The sequence below is a fragment of the Grammomys surdaster genome, unplaced genomic scaffold (genome assembly GCF_004785775.1).
Source record: "Grammomys surdaster isolate TR1022 unplaced genomic scaffold, NIH_TR_1.0 126048, whole genome shotgun sequence".
Lineage (NCBI taxonomy): Eukaryota > Metazoa > Chordata > Mammalia > Rodentia > Muridae > Grammomys > Grammomys surdaster.
Window position 1 is genome coordinate 2,769,919 of NW_021620860.1, and position 19,118 is coordinate 2,789,036.

Sequence of the window (19,118 nt, forward strand, 5' to 3'; positions counted from 1 at the left end):
TTGACCAGCTAGCCTCAGACTCAGATCTGCCTGTCTCTGCCTCCTGAGGGCTGGGATTAAAAGCGTGCACCACCACCACCCAGCTGCTGCTCCTTTATGTCCCCAGTTCACCCCACTCTAAAAGCAGACAAGAACAGACAGAGCCTAATGTTGCTTGAGGCAGACAGGGCAGTAAGAGACTCCAGCAGCCATGGGAGTCAAACTGCTCCATTCCCAATGTCTCTGCTGATGTACAGAGAAATGACCGTGAGAAGGAACACTCAAAATGAACGTTTGAGCCAGGCAGTGGTGGCGCACGCCTTTAATCCCATCACTTGGGAGGCAAAGGTAGAAGGATTTCTGAGTTCGAGGCCAGCCTGGTCTACAGAGTGAGTTCCAGGACAGCCAGGGTTACACAGAGAAACCCTGTCTTGAAAAATCCAAAAAAAAAAAAAAAGAAAGAAAAGAAGGTTTGAAAGTTGAGTCAGGTGCAGTGGTGCACACCTGTGACCACACCTTCAGGAGGCAGGACTGCCATGCATGCCACCAGGCCCAACGATTTTAGCAGATTTGAGCAGTGCTCAACATGGGGCTGGAGAGATGGGTCATGGCTGAGAGACTAGCTCCTTTTTCCAGAGGCTCCAAGTCTGAGTCCCAGCACTCATGTGGCTCTCAACCAGCTGTAACTCCACACTGATCCACAGGACTCAGCGTCCTCCTGTGGAGACATCTGCACCAGTCACACATGTGATAAACAGACATTAGACAAAGCACCCCCACACAGTGTGGTAATGGTAAAAACCAAACTGTTTGACACCCACTCAGTACCACCCAAGGGAGAGGTGGGCCCCTCACCTGACTTGGCGTTAGAGGGAAGCAGAAGAGAATGCAGGAGGGGGCAGGTCGTCTCCATCTTGCCCTCCCCCCAGTTACTCAGCCAGCCATTTACTACCTCAGAGAAAGAACAAGTGTAACATGGTAAGATTTTAAAATGGGATACATACTACAGAACTGGAAAGAGATATGAGGCTTCTGAATGTATTAAGGGATGACGGGTTTATATGTTATCCTTTAACTAAAAACAGTCTTCAGTATCCAGGAATTAGAAATAACCCCAATTAAAATCACAGTTTTACAAAGGATTTTTTTCTCCCTGGATCATTTAAGTGTGAACTGCCACCATGATCCTTCTCCCACTTCAGATGCTTTAATCCTCCCACACAGGCACAGTCAGTACACACGGCAGCCTTCAAGCCTGAAACTCAATAGAGGACTGCTGGTGTCTAATGGGGAGGCACCACTCAGGTTTCACTGCATGCTTTGGTTAGTAAGTCCAACAGTGCCTAAGGACTCTGTCCACCTTACATGCAGTTGTCACATCTCTCTAGTCAGCTCTCTCAGGAAGAACTCACACCCCCACCTCCGTGGAGCTACGTCCGAAACCATACCCCCAGCTCTACTTCCTCTTTAACTTGACAGTCATGACCTTGCTGCTTTTGAAGGCACGGGCTAGTTGTTTTGTAGAATGGCCTTGAGTTTGTTTGTGATATTCCCATGAGTGGCTGCATTTGCCATCCCAGTGCTCATACAGAGAAGTGAGTGGCAGAGACAGGAGAACCAGAAGCTTCATGAGCCAGCCACCCTGGCATATTCGGTAGTGAACAAGAGGCCCAGCCTCACATGAAGGCAAGGACTCACACCCATGGTTGTCCTGTGACTTCCACAAGTGTGCTGTAGCACACGTGCACCCATACTCTCACACATAAACACACACCAGACATAAAATTTACTTTTCTTCCTTTTTATATTTCATTAGTATTTTGAAGAGAAACATTTTGGAATAAGATAAATATCGTGTTCCCCTTAAACAATTTTCTAGATTTATTATTTTATTATATATATGGTTTGCTTGCATGTATAGGTATGTGTATTGTGCCTGTGAGCAGAGTATGTGAGCATGCCTCGTGCCTGAGAAGGTCAGAAGAGGGAATCGGATCCCCTAGAACTGGAGTTACGGATGATGTAAGCCACCGTGTGGATGCTGGGAAATCTGGGTCCTCTGAGAGCAGCTGATCCTCGTAACCACTGACCCATCTCTCCAGCCTCTTATTTTTAAAGATAGTTTGCTGTGTGGTTAAGCTGACCTCCGTGTCACTTTGTAGCCCATGCTGGTGTTGTGCTTTTTTATTAATCTTCCAGGTTTGAGATTTAGCAATTAATATTTTTCCATGTTAAGCAGATTAAAAGTTTGGTTGCAGGTCAGTAACCAGCTCATGCCAGTTTAGTGCAGGGCATCATTGGCCCTGTTAAACATCAGTAGTGCACAAGTTATTCTTGGGCTAGATGAGGTGACAAAGGCGCCCAGTTCTCCCTTGGATAAGGAAGGTTATGCTGCTGTCTCTCTTAGGGCACTCTCTTTTCTCTGGCCCCTCAGGTTTACATCCGTACACCTTCTGGTGAGGTACAGACAGTCCTTGTCCAGGACAGCCCCCCTGCAACAGCTGCAACTACATCAACCATCACCTGTAACAGCCCTGCCATCCGAGCTCCCCATCTGAGTGGCACCAGCAAAAAACATTCAGCTGCAATTCTCCGAAAAGAGCGACCCCTGCCAAAGATTGCACCTGCTGGGAGCATCATCAGCCTGAACGCTGCACAGCTGGCAGCAGCTGCTCAGGCCATGCAGACCATCAACATCAATGGTGTTCAAGTCCAGGGTGTGCCTGTCACCATCACCAACACTGGCGGTGAGGGAAAGTCCTGAAGTCAGGAGAGTACTGGCAGCAGGGCTTTACATTCAGTATATGGGAATCCTGAGCCAGGCTCCTGGGATTTCCAGTATCAGCCATGAGGATGCTGTCCATCCAAGATGATGCCCAGCATTTGCTTGGTCCTCTCCAGCCTTACGGCATGTCCATCTTTACACTTGGTCCTTACAGTACTGTGAGATAGTAAGTCACATGACCGCATGATAACGGCAGGTGTTGAATGATGATGGAGAAAATAGATGTGTCCAAGTAATACACAAACTACATTAATTTGGCTGGTCACTTGCCCAGGTCAGTTGACTTAAGGGCCATACCATGTAAAGGAAGTCAAGGCTTCTTTTGGGGAGTGGGGGGCAGTGTGTTTCAAGACAGAGTTTCTCTGTGTAGTTCTGGCTGTCCTGGAACTCACTGTAGACAAGAACAGCATCTGACTCCTGGGCGTTGTGATTAAAGGCCATCTAGCTAAGGAAGGCTGCAGTTGAGAGTGAGAGGCAGGGAAGAGTGTCCTGGGCAGCAGGACCAGTTTGTGCTACACAAAAGCTGATGATGAGCCAGGCGGTGGTGACACACGCCTTTAATCCCAGCACTTGGGAGGCAGAGGCAGGTGGATTTCTGAGTTTGAGGCCAGCCTGGTCTACAGAGTGAGTTCCAGGACAGCCAGGGCTACACAGAAAAACCCTGTCTTGAAAAACCAAAAAAAAAAAAAAAAAAAAAAAAAAGCTGATGATGATACGTTCTGTTAGTGCAGCCCCAGAAAGACAGAGAGGGACTGGGAGATGCCTCGGCACTTAGCAACACTGGCTGCTCTTCCCAGCACCAGCATGGCAGCTCACAAGAGTCTCTAGCTAGTCTCCTAGGATCTAATGCCCTTTCAACAAAAAATTAAGAAGAGAGAGGGTGGGCTGAAGCTGCCTAGCAAAGCGGGCTATGTTCTGTACCCGGAAGTCATGCAGCTTTCCTGGGGTAGTGCGTTCACGGCTTTCCTCATCCCTAATGAATGTCTAGCATTTTATGCATTTGTTTTGTCCACTTTTAGGAGCCATAAAGAGGAAAAGGAAGCCTAGAGTAATGTCCCCCAAAGCCCATGAACAAAAATTCTTAGGCAAGTTCCTGCTAAGGGTAGGGTCTGAGGGAGGCCTCTGCCCTCACTGCACCCCAGTGTATGAGGCCCCATGATTCTTTCTTAACCCAAGAAAGAGAGAGAGAAGGGGTAGCCTGGGCTTCCTTTCCAGAACCATGCCCTTCTCTCTCCCACAGGGCAGCAACAGCTAACAGTGCAGAACGTTTCTGGAAACAACCTGACCATCAGTGGGCTGAGCCCCACCCAGATCCAGCTGCAGATGGAGCAGGCCCTAGCCGGAGAGGCCCAGCCTGGGGAGAAACGGCGGCGCATGGCTTGCACATGTCCCAACTGCAAGGATGGGGAGAAGAGGTAACGTGCCCGACCCAGGCCAAACCCTCACCCCTGTTCCACAGGTCACTGAGTGGGACAAGTCTTTTTTTTTTTTTTTTTTTTTTTTTGGTTTTTCGAGACAGGGTTTCTCTGTGTAGCCCTGGCTGTCCTGGAACTCATGCTGTAGACCAGGCTGTCCTTGAACTCAGAAATCCGCCTGTCTCTGCCTCCCAAGTGCTGGGATTAAAGGCATGTGCCACCACCACCTGGCGAGTGGGACAAGTCTTGACCTGACCTCCTGTGGCTTCTCTTCCTTCCCTCTTCCCACTTCCTCCCCCCATGCTGAACCCAACTCCTCAGGTCTGGGGAGCAGGGCAAGAAGAAGCATGTGTGCCACATCCCGGACTGCGGAAAGACTTTCCGGAAGACATCCTTGCTTCGGGCCCATGTCCGCCTGCACACTGGCGAGAGACCCTTTGTCTGCAACTGGTTCTTCTGTGGAAAGAGGTTCACACGGAGCGATGAACTCCAGCGACATGCTCGAACCCACACAGGTCAGTTCCCCATGCCCTCATCTGTCCTTTGTGCACCATTGTCCCCACCTGTTCGGGAGCTTCATCACGGTCCACACTACCCAGGGAGGTCACATGGTCCTCACTACCCAGGGAGGTCACAAAGCCACTGAGAGGCTGCCCAGAGTCAGGTGCTGCGTCACACTGCCTTGATGAGCTCTTGTCACTTCAGCTGTTGTTAAAGCACTGAGCTAGGCAGCTATCTTCCCGTCAGTAGAGAGGTTGAGCAGGAGGATCAGGAATTCAGAGCCAGCCCAGGTAACATGACAGATTGTGTCAGAAGCAAGAAAAGTCCCAAAACAAAAGCAAACCCTGAGCAGTGATGAAGTGTGCCAGATGCTGTGTCTAGCACTGTCATATAAGTTAGTCCCAGTCAGGCCTGGGAGGGGTGGCTCAGGGACGGCCACCTTGCTGAGGCCTGGACAAGTGGCTAATAGTGGGCAAGCTGGGTTCTAACCCAGGCCCTTTGGCTTTCAAGGCCACACACTTTTTAAAAGATGGGTACTGGTGATGTGCCAGTTTGTTTTAGGACTTAAGGTCTTCTGGCTGAGCCTCTGTAAAGCACTGTGAACTAAGCCCCAAGCTTGCCCCACTTCCTGGCCTGCCCCTCTTCCTGGCCTGCCCTCTTGGGTTGGGAGAAGGAGCGATAACAAGATTGAGCTAGGTGTTCCAGGCTCCCCTTGTCACAGTCCTGCCTCAGACTCCAGCTGTTGGGATCACAGGTGTGAGTCCCAGACCGAGGGTTTTAAGACAACATTTTGCTGTGTAGCCGAGATTTACCTTAAATTCATGGCGCTTCTATCTCCTAAATGCTGAGATTACAGCCTGCTCCAACATGCCTGGCTTACTGCAAGCCTGCCTCGATGGCAGTCAAAGTTTGCTAGTAAGATTGCTGGCACTATTGTGTGCTTTAGTGCACACTATAGAAAGTGCCACACTACAGAAAGTGCCACACTATAGAAGGTGTCACACTACAGAAAGTGCCACACTATAGAAGGTGCCTTAAAGTTGTTCTGGGCATGCCCAGTGGTCCACAGGGCACACTGGCAGAAGCTGTTGTAGTGATGCCCTGCAGAGCAGACACTGGAGGTGGGGGATATGCCTCAGCGCCTGGTGAGTCACACCCCCTCAGACACAGGGTGGTCACTGTGGTGCTCAGGGCTGAGGCAGCTTCCTGCAAGGAGGAAGGTGTTGACGAAGGTTTAAAGTCCATGGGGCACAGTCCAGCATGAAGCAAGTCCACAGAGGCTCAAGGACAAGCTGCCTGGGCAAGGACTGAGGAGTGGACTGGAGTGAGGTAGATGAGACAGGCAGCTGGGGCAGATAGGTGCCACCAGTAGACCTCAGGAGGGGCTGCTAGCAGAGTGCGGAGACAAGGCCGAGTTGGCTTTTCCAGGGGCTCTTGAATTCTGGGGCTTCTCCTATCTGAGGCTGGGGCAGTGATGCTGCATGCCCTCTTTGGTAACAGCTATTTCTTCTTCTTCCCAGGGGACAAGCGCTTTGAGTGTGCCCAATGTCAGAAGCGCTTCATGAGGAGTGACCACCTCACCAAGCATTACAAGACCCACCTAGGCACGAAGGGCTTGTAAGGCTAACTGAGGCAAGAGGCCTGAAGATGGAACATCCCCCATCTGACTGGCCCCGGGTCCATGATGGACAGGTGCCCACAATTGCCCTGGGCAGCCCTCACCCCACTCCTATTCTGTGGCTGTGTCCCCACAGGGAGGGACTCTATTCCTGTGTTCTCCTCCTTCCAAAGGCTCTGCCCTTCTCACCATGAGCTCCTAGCCTGCCCAGGCTATGGACACTGGCCATGCCCAATGAGACGTTCTAAACCAGGACGCGTGGGGACCCTTATTTCCAAAGGAAAAACATACATTTCACTCCGTCGAGGAGCAAAGTGAGCCCCCTATCCCCACCCCATCCCCTCCTCAACACTGCCGGAGTCCCATTGTGCCATGCCCCCCTTTCCCCCACTGTGCCTCCTTTTCCCCATCAATTAACTCCTCCTGGGCCGTTAGGGACACCCTGGGGCCCTGTACCTAGCCTCCCACTGACACCCACCTCCGGGGAGGTGGGAGGCTGCCTCCACTCCACTGCCCAGCCCTGCGCGGCTCTCCTCCAGACATTCCAGCTTCCTATGAAAGGTCAGACGCCGAGGACTCCCCTCCCTCTTTTCTACGGAGAACGTTGCCTTATACTCAACTTCAGATGATGAACACTGTGGACGTGTGTGCTTTAAAGACATTTATTTAATTGCTCCCTTCCCTCTTTGCTAGCCGCCTCCCCTTGCCTGCGTTCAGTTTAGGGGTTTAAGGGCAATGCTGCGCATAGGAAGGTTTCTTTTTTTTCTTCCTTCTTTTTTTGGTATATTTTGTTTTTTCCTCACTTTAACAATTCTTTTCTAAATGACACATTTCAACTCAAATCTGGACTCACATGAAAACACCTTCCATCCTGACCCCTTCACGCCGTCAGCACCCTACCTGCCCAAGCTCCATTGTGTACAGTGTATATTGTATAATGGACGATTGTGTCTATGACATGTTTTAAAAAAACATATTGCTTGTTATTTTTGAGGCTTTTAAATTAAACAGAAATCCAACTTTATTTTTCGTTGTAACTGCTTGAGGATGTTTTATTAATTAAGTGAAGATTTGTTATCCTTTATTAACAATGTATTTTGTTGGTCAGTACTGGGCTGACAAAAAAGTTTCTTGCTAATAAATTTAGTTGCCCGAGGCAGAGTCTGCGTTCGGCAGTTGGGCTTTTTTTGTCTGTTATGTCAGAGGTCTTACAGAAGGGCTCCTGAGGGGGAGCTGTGGACTTAATTTACCCTCCTGGTCCTGGTCCCAAAGGAGATGAGCTCTCAGAGCACCTGGGGACCTCCGGAGCCCAGAGACTAGTGTGGTCTCTTTTTTCCCCCACTCCCAGTCTTGCTTCAACCACAGAGACTAATCTTCGAAGGACTTCCTGAGCTGGCCGACTGTTATACCTCCCACCCCAGCCCTGAGGACGGCATTTGCTTCACACTCCCCCTTAGAAGCTCGAGGAGTCCAGAGCCTTGGCCCACAGGTTGGATTTGCAGAAAATACTGTTCCCTCAGGGTGGAGGTCTGGACGGAGCAGGCTCCCCAGGGTCGCCTTTGGGTTTGTGTTGGGTTGCAAAGCAGAAACTGTGTTGGGGACCTTTTCATTTTGGCAGAACTACAGAGAGGTCAGGGATTGTGATTTATTTATTCAGATTTCAAACTTGAGTTAGTGTGCAATCCTGGAGGCCTGAAAAGCAGCAGCCAGGCTGGAGGGAGAGGCCAGTCTGCCGCGGACATGTAGGACACTGGATACTTTGTACTCACCCTCAGAGCAGCCAGGACTGCAGCTCTGCTGAGGGTTCAGGCTTCTGCGTCGCCATCCTGTTGCCAGGCCATCCTTGTCGCCAGCCACCTGCACTGCCAACAGCTTTCCCCCAGAGCCAGTCCAACCCCACATAGCTGAAAAATAAAAAAGGACACGGGTCTCAGAAGGCTCTCTGCCCTCAATGTCAGCAGCAGCAGGGGGTGACTCTTACTGCCTAATCTCAAACCCTTTGGGCACTATTAGACCAACAGCTGGATCAACTCTGTCATTAGCCCACCAGCTCGCATCTCAGTGAAGCCCTGACAGCCGGGGAAAGCCTTGCTGGGTAGGGCAAAGCGGCTCATTGATGAGTGGACCTCTTTCTTCAGTACACTGCCTCAGGCACAAGGGTTACTCTTCCCTGGGAGCTGACTCCAAGGCCTCTAGGTTATGCTGAGCTGACTCCTTTCCTTTTGTAAACAAATGGTGTCAATCCCCAGGTACGCAGGAGCAGGCTGGCATATGGGAGTTCCCTTCTCAGGGAGACGTACGTGCAGCTGTACTAGCTAATGGGATTCTACCTGTCTCTGCAGGATGCCTCAGGTGTTTTGTTTGTTTGAAATTTATTATTTTAGATTATGTTTAGGGGTATGTGTATATGTGTGTGTGTATGTGTGTGTGAGATGTGGATGTGTGCACATGAGTGCAAGTGTCCTCAGAGGCCAGAAGCATTAGATCCCCTGAAACTGGAGGTACAGCGTGAGCTCTAAACCTCTGGGCCATCTCTCCAGCCCCTGGATGCTGGCATTTTATGGGGAACATGTTCCGTCTAGTAATGATGAGGTCAAGGAGTAGAGAGCCTTCCACCTGGGAAGATGGCAGAGTGGGTAAAGTGTTCACCGTGCAAGCATGAGAACCTGAGTTCAAGCCCACATCAAAAGCCAGGCCTGGTGACGTGTTTGTTATTCCAGTCCTGGGAGGCAGAGATAGGCAGATCCCTGGATTGACTGAAGGCCAGGTCCAAATGAGAGAGAACCTGTCTCAAAAACCAAGGTGGATGTCTCCAAAATAAAAACATCTAAGTTGACCCCTGGCCTGTATATTCCTTGCAGTTGTGCAAGCACACACGCACACACATACAGACACACATTCAGGCACACAGACACACACACATACAGAGACACACATACAGACACACAAGCACACACATGCATGCACACATAAAGACATACACAGACACATACAGACACACACACACATAGACACACGCACGCACACACACAGACTCAGTGGCAAATGGACTCTTGCCTGGCTTTAACTCATCCTATATTAAAGAGCTCCAGTGGCCCAGGCTGTTGAGCCTACCCTCCCCTTAGCAAGAGGCCTCCACCAGATACTTGCTGGGGCCCCTTGATGACAGTTCTAGGTGCAAGCCACACCCAGAAGTTTAAGGGGACCCTTGCAACTCATGGTGGCTCCTCTGCCTGGTTCCTTTCTTTTTTTTTTTCTTTTTTGGTTTTTCGAGACAGGGTTTCTCTGTATAGCCCAGGCCGTCCTGAAACTCACACTGTAGACCAGGCTGGCCTCGAATTCAGAAATCCGCCTGCCTCTGCCTCCCACGTGCTGGGATTAAAGGCGTGCACCACCACCACCCGGCCGCCTGGTTCCTTTCTTAAGTCATCTGTCCCAAAGCTTCTGCTCCTGTCCTTGCCTTTCACACTCGACACTGAAGCTCTTTAGCCCAGATAACCAGGATCTCTTCACCAAAGACCTACTTCCTGAAGGCAAACCCAAGCAATGTACTACTTTGTTTTGTTTCCTTTTGACTTGAGACAGTTTCACTGTATAGAGTTCAAGGACCCTGAACTTAAGATCCTCCCACCTCAGACATTTGCCACCATATAAGCTTTTTGTCTTGCTTTTTGTATTTTTGTATTTTGTTTGCATATATGCATCTGTACTACATGCATGCAATGCCCACAAAGGCCAGAAGAGGGCACTGAATCATCCTGGAACTGGAGTTCCAAGTAGGTGCTAAGAATTAAACCCTGGTCCAGCTCAAGAGCAGCCAGTGCTTTTGACTGTGGCGCCATCTCTCCAGGACCTCTTTGTTGTTGTTGTTGTTGTTGTTGATGTTTTTAATTAGGAAACCTTCTTTCAAACTATCCTGTCTATCTTTACAATGACCTTTTTAGTGCCTTTGTGTATTAGCTACTATTATCACTGTGACAAATTGGGACAAATCACCTGAGCTTAAGGAAGGATCCATTCTGGCTCAGGGTTTGAGGGAATAGAGTTATCAAAGTAGGATGTCATGGGAGTGGGTGTATAGGGTACTGGTCACATTGAGTTTATAGTTAGGAAGCGGAAAGAGATAAACACCAGTGCTCAGCTGGTTTCCTTTTCCTCCTTTTTAGTCAGTGGAAGACCCTATTCTAGGATGGTCTTCTTCAGTTATAACTCTGCAGGAACCCTGCTTGATTCTAGATTTAGCCAAGTTAGCAAAGATTAACCATCACCTCTTATCAACTTGATGGTCAAACACATCACTTTATAACATCCTACCTCTGGCCCTGATAATATAAAATGCATCTAAGCCATCTCTAAAAGTCTCCAAAGTCTTAACAGTTCTAAGATCAAAAGGCTATGTTGCCTCCATTGAAACTCAGAAAGTCTCTTAACTGTGAGGCTCTGTGAGACAGACAAAAATGAGCCATACATTTCTAACACACAAGGCAAACTCTCATTCCAAAAGGGAGGCCATGAGGGAAGCACAGGGAATGATCAAACCAAAGCGAGAGTAACATCCAGCACAGAAAACCTGCAGCTTGCCCACTCAGGAGGCAGAGACAGGTGGATCTCTGAGTTTAAGCCTGGTCTACAGATCAAATTCCAGGACAGCCAGGGCTACACAGAGAAACCCTGTCTTGGGGATTGGAGGGAGAGAGGAATAAGAAAAGAAGGAAGAGGGAAATGAGGAAGAGAAAGAAAGAAAAAGAAAGCCTGCAGCTCCATATCCAGCATCTGGGACTCTTGGTAACATCATCTGGGCTCCACCAGTCTTAGGCAGCCCTGGCCTCCAGCTCTGCTGCCTAAAGCACACATAGCCTCCCTCCACTTCATGCCTGCAGCTTTCCCCTTCAATGTCCCATGACCCTAGGATCTCCAGCGTCCCAGGGTCTCCACTGTAACTTAGACCTCACCCCCACAGCGTCATACAGTGACCTCACAGAGCCTCCCGGTAGGGAACCAAGTCTACCACACAGACCTGGCTCGGGGAGCTTTCAGGAACCCTGGTGCCAGTCTCCTTGACCTTGTAACTCTTGCTCCAGATATGGTCTTGCCCTCTTCTGCCACAGCTGCCGTTGGCCTCTGTGTACGCTAGTGGTCTGGGGTTGCTGGGAATTGAACTCAGGACCTCTCGAAGAGCAGACAGTGCTCTTAACCGCTGCGCCACCTCTCCAGCCCACAAGCTTTCTCCTTTCAAATGAATGTGTGTTTCCCAACTTGGAACCTTTGGTGGTCAGGCTTATGCCCTAAGGGCATCTGTCCTATGGTAGAATGAGGGTTCTCTAGTTAAAGAAAGCATTTGACTGGGGGCTTGCTTACACTTTTAGAGGGTTAGTCCTTGATCATCACAGCAGGAAGCTGACAGGAAGGGCACTGGGGTAGTAGCTGAGAGTTTTTACATCCTGATCTTCAGACATTGGGTAAAAGGAGAGGGACAGTAGGCCTAGTATGAGCTTTTAAGTCCCACCTCCAGTAGCACACCTCTCCCAGAAAAGCCACAACACTCCAACAAGGTCACACCTCCTAATCCTTCCCAAACAGTTCTGCTAACTGGGGCCAAACATTCAAACATATGAGCTTGTTGGGACCATTCTCATTCAAACCACTACATGGTTAGTCTAGTTTATGTAATAGCTGCTTTTTTCTCTCTCTGCATCTGCCCTGTTCACAACTTAAAACTTATTCACCTCCCCCCACCCTTTTTTTTTTTCAACAAACTGGACATTTTCCACATATTCCTGACCAAGAGCAAGATGTTTTGCTATCTTAAAACATGTCTTTTGAATTCAGTCTCACATGAATTTTCAAGACACAGGCAGAAAGTGGCAGATTTTATTTATTTATTTATTTATTCATTTATTTGGCTATAATGTAATGTGAATGGTCTCCAGCAGGCAGACTTTATTTATTTATTAAGCTATGCTGTGATCTGAGTGGTCTCTAGCCCAGTTTAGGCTCCTTGTCTCTGCTGACACCCATAGACAGTGTTACCCGTCTGCTACTGGTGTTCGGTCTCTACCCTCTCTACTGACATGTTCTACTGGGCGTGCTAAGGTTCTCCTTAGCCTCCGGCTCTTACATGATGGAAAGGGGCCCTGGTCATTAATCTGCACACTTGTCCCCAACTTCCTTGAAGTTTCACATTCTATAACCTGTCTAAATTTAGTTTCAAGCCACGTACCTGCAATCTTAGGAAGTAGAGGAATGAAGGCCAGGAATTAAAGGCTAGCTTTGGCTACACAAAGAATTCAAGGCTAGGCTAGGCTGCATAAGACCCTGTCTAAATCTATAAAATAAATAAATAGCCTGGTAGTGGTGGCACACACCTTTAATCCCAGCACTCGGGGGGCAGAGGCAGGTGGATCTCTGTGAGTTCCAGGTTAGCCTGGTCTACAGAGTGAGTTCCAGCACAGCTAGGGCTACACAGAGAAATCTTGCCTCAAAATTAATTAATTAATTAATTAATTAATTAATAAAATAAGAAACAAAAATAAACAGAGTCTTTCCCTGGACTAGGAATGTAACTCAGTTGGTATTTGCCCAAAAATCATGGGTTCGATCCTAGCGCCATGAAACAAAGAAAAACAAACTAAGTCTCTTCATAATTTTCCAGACCTAGAAGAGCTAACTGAGGACAGGCACAAAGTGACCTCTCGTGCCTCTCCCTAGTCTTGAAGGCTTCAGAGTCAAAGGGGCTCCATGCACCCTCCCTCAAACAGCATCTTTGAGCCACTCACAGCAATGCACACTCCAGGGTCCTATCAGGCGTCTTATACATTGTCCCACGGACGGATAGTTCCTTCAGCATCCGAGAACCCTCAGGACACTGGCCCCAAACCTGTAATCTGGTGATGACAGGGAGGTCACAGTAAGGGACATCCTAGGTTCTCTAAGTGATGGAAGGGGAATGAGCTAGGGGCAGGCATCCCCCCTCCCCCTTGCAGAGCTCAGACAGACACTGTAGTGGGATATTCCCCTCCACCCCCCACCTCCCCAACCCCCGCTACATTTGCAATAAAGCTTGGTAATTGGGGAGGAGCTAATGTGGGATGGGTAACAATTTATATCTAAAGGTTAGGTATTGGGTAACAACTCTAATTGTGTGGGCATCTTATTTATTGAGCATTTCCAAGTATATAAATATTGGATAATCTGTAAACATTAAGAGGCTTCATTCTACCGGGAACTGTGAGCATGGCGGGTATCATCTGGGGCTTAGCAGATAACCATGAGGGTGATGGGGTTGGCCCAAGATCTATGCTTTGGGCCTTGGTCTCTATGAAGCCGCCCCAGTAACATCTCGTGGAATGCTCTTGGCCTCTGGCTGCTTCTAGTCAGGAACATGGAGGGCGGCTCAGATAGCTAGCAGAGCCGGACTTAGCAGCGGGTTTTCTAAATATTGCCGGCAACAAGATACCACCAGCTTAACATCTTCTAGTACTCCAGGCAAAAGGCTCAGTGGCAGAGACTTCTGCACACTGTCCTTAGAAAAACTCCCCCTACCTGAGGTTGACCTTATCTCCTGTCCCGCTTCCAGAGCAGCCCACTGCACCGTTACCACAACAACGGAGATCCCTTTAATTCCCTGTACCACAGCACAGGTTACAGATGGAATGGAGCCAGGCCTGGGATGCAGGTCTATAATCCCAATTACTGGGGAGGCTGGGGATCAGGGTGATTGAGGCTTAAGGCCAGCCTGAGCTACAAAGTGAGTTCAGGTTAGTCTTAACAACGTAACAAGGCCTAATGTTAGAATCTAATGTGAGCTGGGCAGTGGTGGCACACGCCTTTAATCCCAGCACTTGGGAGGCAGAGGCAGCGGATTTCTGAGTTCGAGAGTTCGAGGCTAGCCTGGTCTACAGAGTGAGTTCCAGGACAGCCAGGGCTACACAGAGAAACCCTGTCTCGAAAAAACCAAACCAAAAAAAAAAAAAAAAAAAAAAGAATCTAATGTGAACAAAGCCCGATATTCAAACCCAAATACCTACACAAAATAAACATTACCACTGGCCAGGTGTCAAGGTCATGCCTGTATTCTCACCCATTTGAGAGGCTGAGGCAGGAGACTGCCATGAGTTCAAGACTAGCTGTGTCTATACAGTGAGTTCTGGATCAGTAAGGCTACAGCAAGATAGTGCTTCAACTTGCCTCCACCTCTCCCCCCAGATCACCCAACCAACTTCACAAACAGAGCAGACCACCCAGCAATGGCCTATGGAGGAGAGCTGGCTAACACCAGCTAGCTGACCAGGCCCCTCAGAGTCCAGAGACGCAGGGCAAAGGCTCTGGCTCAGACAGAGCTCGCTAGCTACAACCAGAACTCGCTAGCCACCACCTGCCTTTATCACACACACACACACACACACACACACACACCCATTTTACTATGCTATGAAGCAGCCACTTGCAAAGTTCTTGGTCAATGGAATATAGATTGCAGAGATTTAAATGGGGATGAGATCCTGCCTCCGGTCTGAGACTATTTGTGAGGTGTTCAAAGTGTGTGTGTGTGTGTGTGTGTGTGTGTGTGTGTGTGTGTTCCCACATGGAAACTAGGACAAAGTGCAGAAGTCTGTTCTTCTTCTATCAAGTGGGTCCTGGGGATTGAACTCAGTTTGTTAGGCTTAGAGATAGGTGCCTTCATCTACCGAGCTATCCCTCTAACCCTTGCCTGAAATCTTCGGGGTCGAGGTGACATCATTAAAGAAACCGTAGCCGTCACAGGATGGTAGCAGTTGCACTCAGAGGTCAGAGGACATCAGGGGTCCTCTTCTATTGGTCTCCATCGCATTCCCTTGACACAGTCGGGGTCTCTCACTGAACTTGGATACGTCCCTTTTCGCTACAGATGCGCCCTTCCTGAGGATGCTCATTGGCTGGGATTTTTAGACTGTGCCACAGAAAGTAAGACACGTAATCTCCCTCACTCCACCTCAGAGAAGCTCCCAGGCTCATGGGTAATACCAGCTACATTGAATGAACACCACAGATCAAGTCTGGGAAGCTATCTAGGTCTATCAGGAAGGGCTTAACCACGAAGCCCCACAGGGAGGGCACTGATAAGGCCTGGCCTTCCCAGGTCCCACCCAAGCAACACCCAAAACTAGGCCCCCCCTCATAAACTACGGGGGGGTGGGGAGGGGGAAGCAGCCACCTGCTGGCAGGAAGCCAACCTTCACCCTTCCATGGGACTTGTGCCTCTAAGCTGCATTCACCAAGGCAGAGCCTTCCTGAGTCTTTAGAGTCCTAGCCCATGGCATTGCTCAGGCACAGACCCTTCTCCTGCACCCTCCTGGAAACCTGGAGGGTGTAACACACCAGTATCATTACCACCTGCCCTCGGCCTCCTCAACATCCTCCCTAATTCCAAGCCACTCCTCTCACACAACCTCAGCCTCCCTATGGCTTCAAGCGCCATTTTGGAGGCTCATGGCACGAACTGGGAGCATCAGCCTAAGCCTTCCCCTTAGACTCCAACTTCCACTTTCCTGCCCAACCAACCAAACATGGGTGTCCCATAAATCCTCAACAGCCTATGAATTCATCCTTTCCCAAAACTTCTCCAACTGATAAGTAGCAGCACCCATACAGCCTAAAACTCAGGCCTGGTGGGCGGATCCCTCTCCAGAGTCCCTCTCAGTATTTATACATTAGCCATGTCCCTGCCCCCACCACACACACACACACACACACACACACACGCACAGCTTCCACACGGACAACACTATAGCTATTCCCAACAGCTTCTGGCCACCAGTCTCACCCTCCCTCCCTTGTCATCCATTTGGTCACCAGAGTCTGGAGGCAGAGGCAGGTGGATCTCTGTGAGTTCGAAGCCAGCCTGGTCTATAAATTGAGTTCTAGGACAGCCAGGGCTGCACAGAGAAACCCTGTCTCAAAAAGCCAAAGATAGATAGATAGATAGATAGATAGATAGATAGATAGATAAATGTTGGGCATGGTGGTGTATGACTGTACTCTCAGTACTAAGGAGACAGAGATAGGGATGTCTGTGAGTTTATGGTCAGCCTGGTCTACACAGCAAGTTCTAGAAAAGGCAGTGCTACATGGTGATAAATGGTCTTGTGTTTTTAAAAAAAAAAAGAAAAGAAAACTTTAGAAGCAAACAGTCAAGACATAGCCCCTGAACCCTGAACTTCTCTGCTTCATCCTGAGAAAGCCATGTGCAATGTCATTTCAGGAGACACTGCTTACTGAGTTAAGCCTGTCTCAAGAAAAGAACACTACTGCAAAGTCAGAGGATGGCAAACGCAGTACCAGGAAGAAAATGCAGTGCCAGTTCCAAAAACAACAAAAGGAAACACCTCCAGGGCTTTGTCCTGCCTCTGGTTATGCATGGCAGGGCCACTTTGTGGTTTAGACACCAAATCCCACTTAGCAGAAAAGCAAAATACAAGCCTACTTGTCAACGTCCAAACAAAAGGAAAATATAGAAAAGGAGTCAACAGCAAACTTCCCAACACTGTTGCCAAGGAGGACAGAAGCTGCTGGACTCCAGCTCTTCTTCCTTTCCCATCTGGGATGGCTTAGTTTCTGTGGAGCTGTGGCTGGAATCCAGAGCCTGGTCCATGGGGGTACTAGGGCTCTGCCATTGGGCTACACCCCCAGCCCTTAATAAAGCCTTTCTTTGGAGACAAATGCTCAGCTGCTCAGGCTGGCCTCAGACTCATAATCCTCCTGCCTCAGCCTCTAAGGCTAGCTGTGTGTGGCTGGCACATTCTACCACATCTGCCCCTCCCTCCACGGAGGTCTTAAACAAATAGATGCTGACTTCAAATGTAGACTTGTAGCTACACAATGTCACAATATAAAAAATTAGAAACATTGTGTCTAAAAAATGGGCCTTCACTACCTGCAGGGGCAGGACTTGTCTTCAGCCAGGAACATCAGGCTGCACTTGAGTAGCTCACCTACTTCTCACTGTCCGGCTTCAGCAGCATCTCATGGCTCCAAGGTCCCAGATGCATCCGCTACTGGCCACCTTCCCTCTTCCTCAACACCTGGTCCACCACCCATCTGGCAAATACACTTTAAGACAAACCTACAGTCAGCTCCCACGAGGAAGCCTTTCTGCACTGATTGTCCCCCTTTAGTCTGGTTTTCCTTTACCTAACAGGACCATGCTAACCAACCTGCGACTCTTCTCTAGCTCATAGACCTGTCACTGTAGACAGGAACCATGCTATGGCTTCATATTGGTACTGTAAGACCTGGCTCAATGCCAAAGGGAGTCTCTAGTAGCCGGGCGGTGGTGGTGCACGCCTTTAGTCCCAGCACTTGGGAGGCAGAGGCAGGCGGATTTCTGAGTTCGAGAGTTTGAGGCTAGCCTGGTCTACAGAGTGAGTTCCCAGGACAGCCAGGGCTACACAGAGAAACCCTGTCTCGAAAAACCAAACCAAAAAAAAAGGAGTCTCTAGTAAATGTTTACTGAATGGAGAGGCTATATAAATACACACCTCATGGTTATTTTTCTCTCTTTTTTAAGGCAGTGCCCTCTATGCAGCTGGACTTAATCTCACAATCTTTTACCTCCGTCTCCCAAGGGCTGGAGTCACAGGTATGTGATGCCACAAGAGGTCATGCTCCAGTCTCTGAGGTCTTAGTACCCATGATATCCTAGCTCCAATGTAAGAGCAGCCCAGGAATATAAACGTGAGTGGACCTTATAAAAGATGTTAATGACTACTCTGGTCTACTGCAAGAACCAGACAATTCTCCCCATCATGGTCATGGGAGAAAATGACGATGGCACCAAAAATCCAAATCTAGGCTAGCCTCACACTTGCTATGTAGCCAAGGCTGGCCTTAGACTAAGTGCTGAGATAACCGGCATGCACCAGCAAGCTTCGTCTTGTTTCTGTGTAGCAGATTCCATTGGCTCAAGCTGTAAACACATGATGACTAGTTCCCACGGCAGACACCTAGGCAGGCCAGGATGGTCTCTTACCTGGCACAGTGCTAGCTGCCTGTCTACATGGCTCTACATGGCTCCACTCCAGATGCTGGTAGGCACCAGGGCTACATCTCCACCACAGGCTGCTCCAGGCAGATCAAAGAAGGAGCCCTGTCAGGGTTTCCTACTTCTCTCCCAGCCGGCTATCCACAGCCTGAAGTCAGTTTGCAGCACCTGTTCCCTGTATCCTTGGCTGGCTACCACTGTCATTAACTAAGAACTATGCTTCCCACTACCTAGAAAGGAACAAAGAAATAAAAACAACAACAAGAAGAAACCAAGTTGAAAGAGTCTTGGGAAAGAAACAGCCCTTCCATCAGTTAGAGCAGTGGCTAGTATTAACACCATTGCCCAGAAATAGAACGCTCTACAGCCAGCCCAACCCTTAGGAAAGGATTCCAAGTTATAAGGGAAGACCATTCTGCTCTGGGGTAGCCTGATTCCAATTTCCTCTCTTCTTTTTATTCAGCTGACTCCCTTCTCACCTCAGCGTCTCCTCCTGACCCCAGAGCACTGCCCCAGTCCCCAAAGTATCAGTCCACCACTACGACCCTCAGCACCGGTCCTGTGGTTTACAAAGGCAGTTTCAGCCTCTCCATACCCGCAAGCCACAATCTTCTCCCTCAGCCTCTCCCTGTGTCCCCATCACCTTTGCATTAGAGTCTGGCCCCAAAACCATGTTTCCTTGCCCAGTCTTCCAACCTCCGCTGCCAGGAGCCGATTCCTGCCCTATGTTCTTCTTCAGTAGCCCACCACAGGCCGGCCACCTATGCGGACCTCTCCTCTCCAGCCTTGAGACTTCGCCCC

General features: G+C 49.3%; 1 protein-coding gene and 1 long non-coding RNA gene across 3 annotated transcripts in view; one reads left to right on the forward strand and one right to left on the reverse strand.

Moving 5' to 3' along the window:
• The window catches only part of Sp2 (Sp2 transcription factor), a 24,654-nt gene extending 17,195 nt beyond the window's left edge, over window positions 1-7,459 (forward strand). The window contains exons 4-7 of the mRNA XM_028755103.1: window positions 2,414-2,726; window positions 4,005-4,179; window positions 4,501-4,694; window positions 6,201-7,459. Coding sequence (XP_028610936.1) covers window positions 2,414-2,726; window positions 4,005-4,179; window positions 4,501-4,694; window positions 6,201-6,301 — 783 coding nt within the window. The 3' untranslated portion in view covers window positions 6,302-7,459. The remainder of the gene's footprint in view (window positions 1-2,413; window positions 2,727-4,004; window positions 4,180-4,500; window positions 4,695-6,200) is intronic.
• LOC114610515 overlaps window positions 1-19,108 on the reverse strand; it is a 21,528-nt gene extending 2,420 nt beyond the window's left edge. The window contains exons 1-2 of one of the 2 annotated variants that reach the window (XR_003709693.1): window positions 18,961-19,108; window positions 8,068-8,202 (exon numbers count right to left, since the gene is read on the reverse strand). This is a non-coding gene — a long non-coding RNA (uncharacterized LOC114610515). Of the gene's footprint in view, window positions 1-8,067; window positions 8,203-17,268; window positions 17,357-18,960 lie in introns of those variants that run through there. The other variant, XR_003709694.1, reaches the window with a different exon arrangement.
• Between the last annotated feature and the right edge of the window lie 10 nt (window positions 19,109-19,118).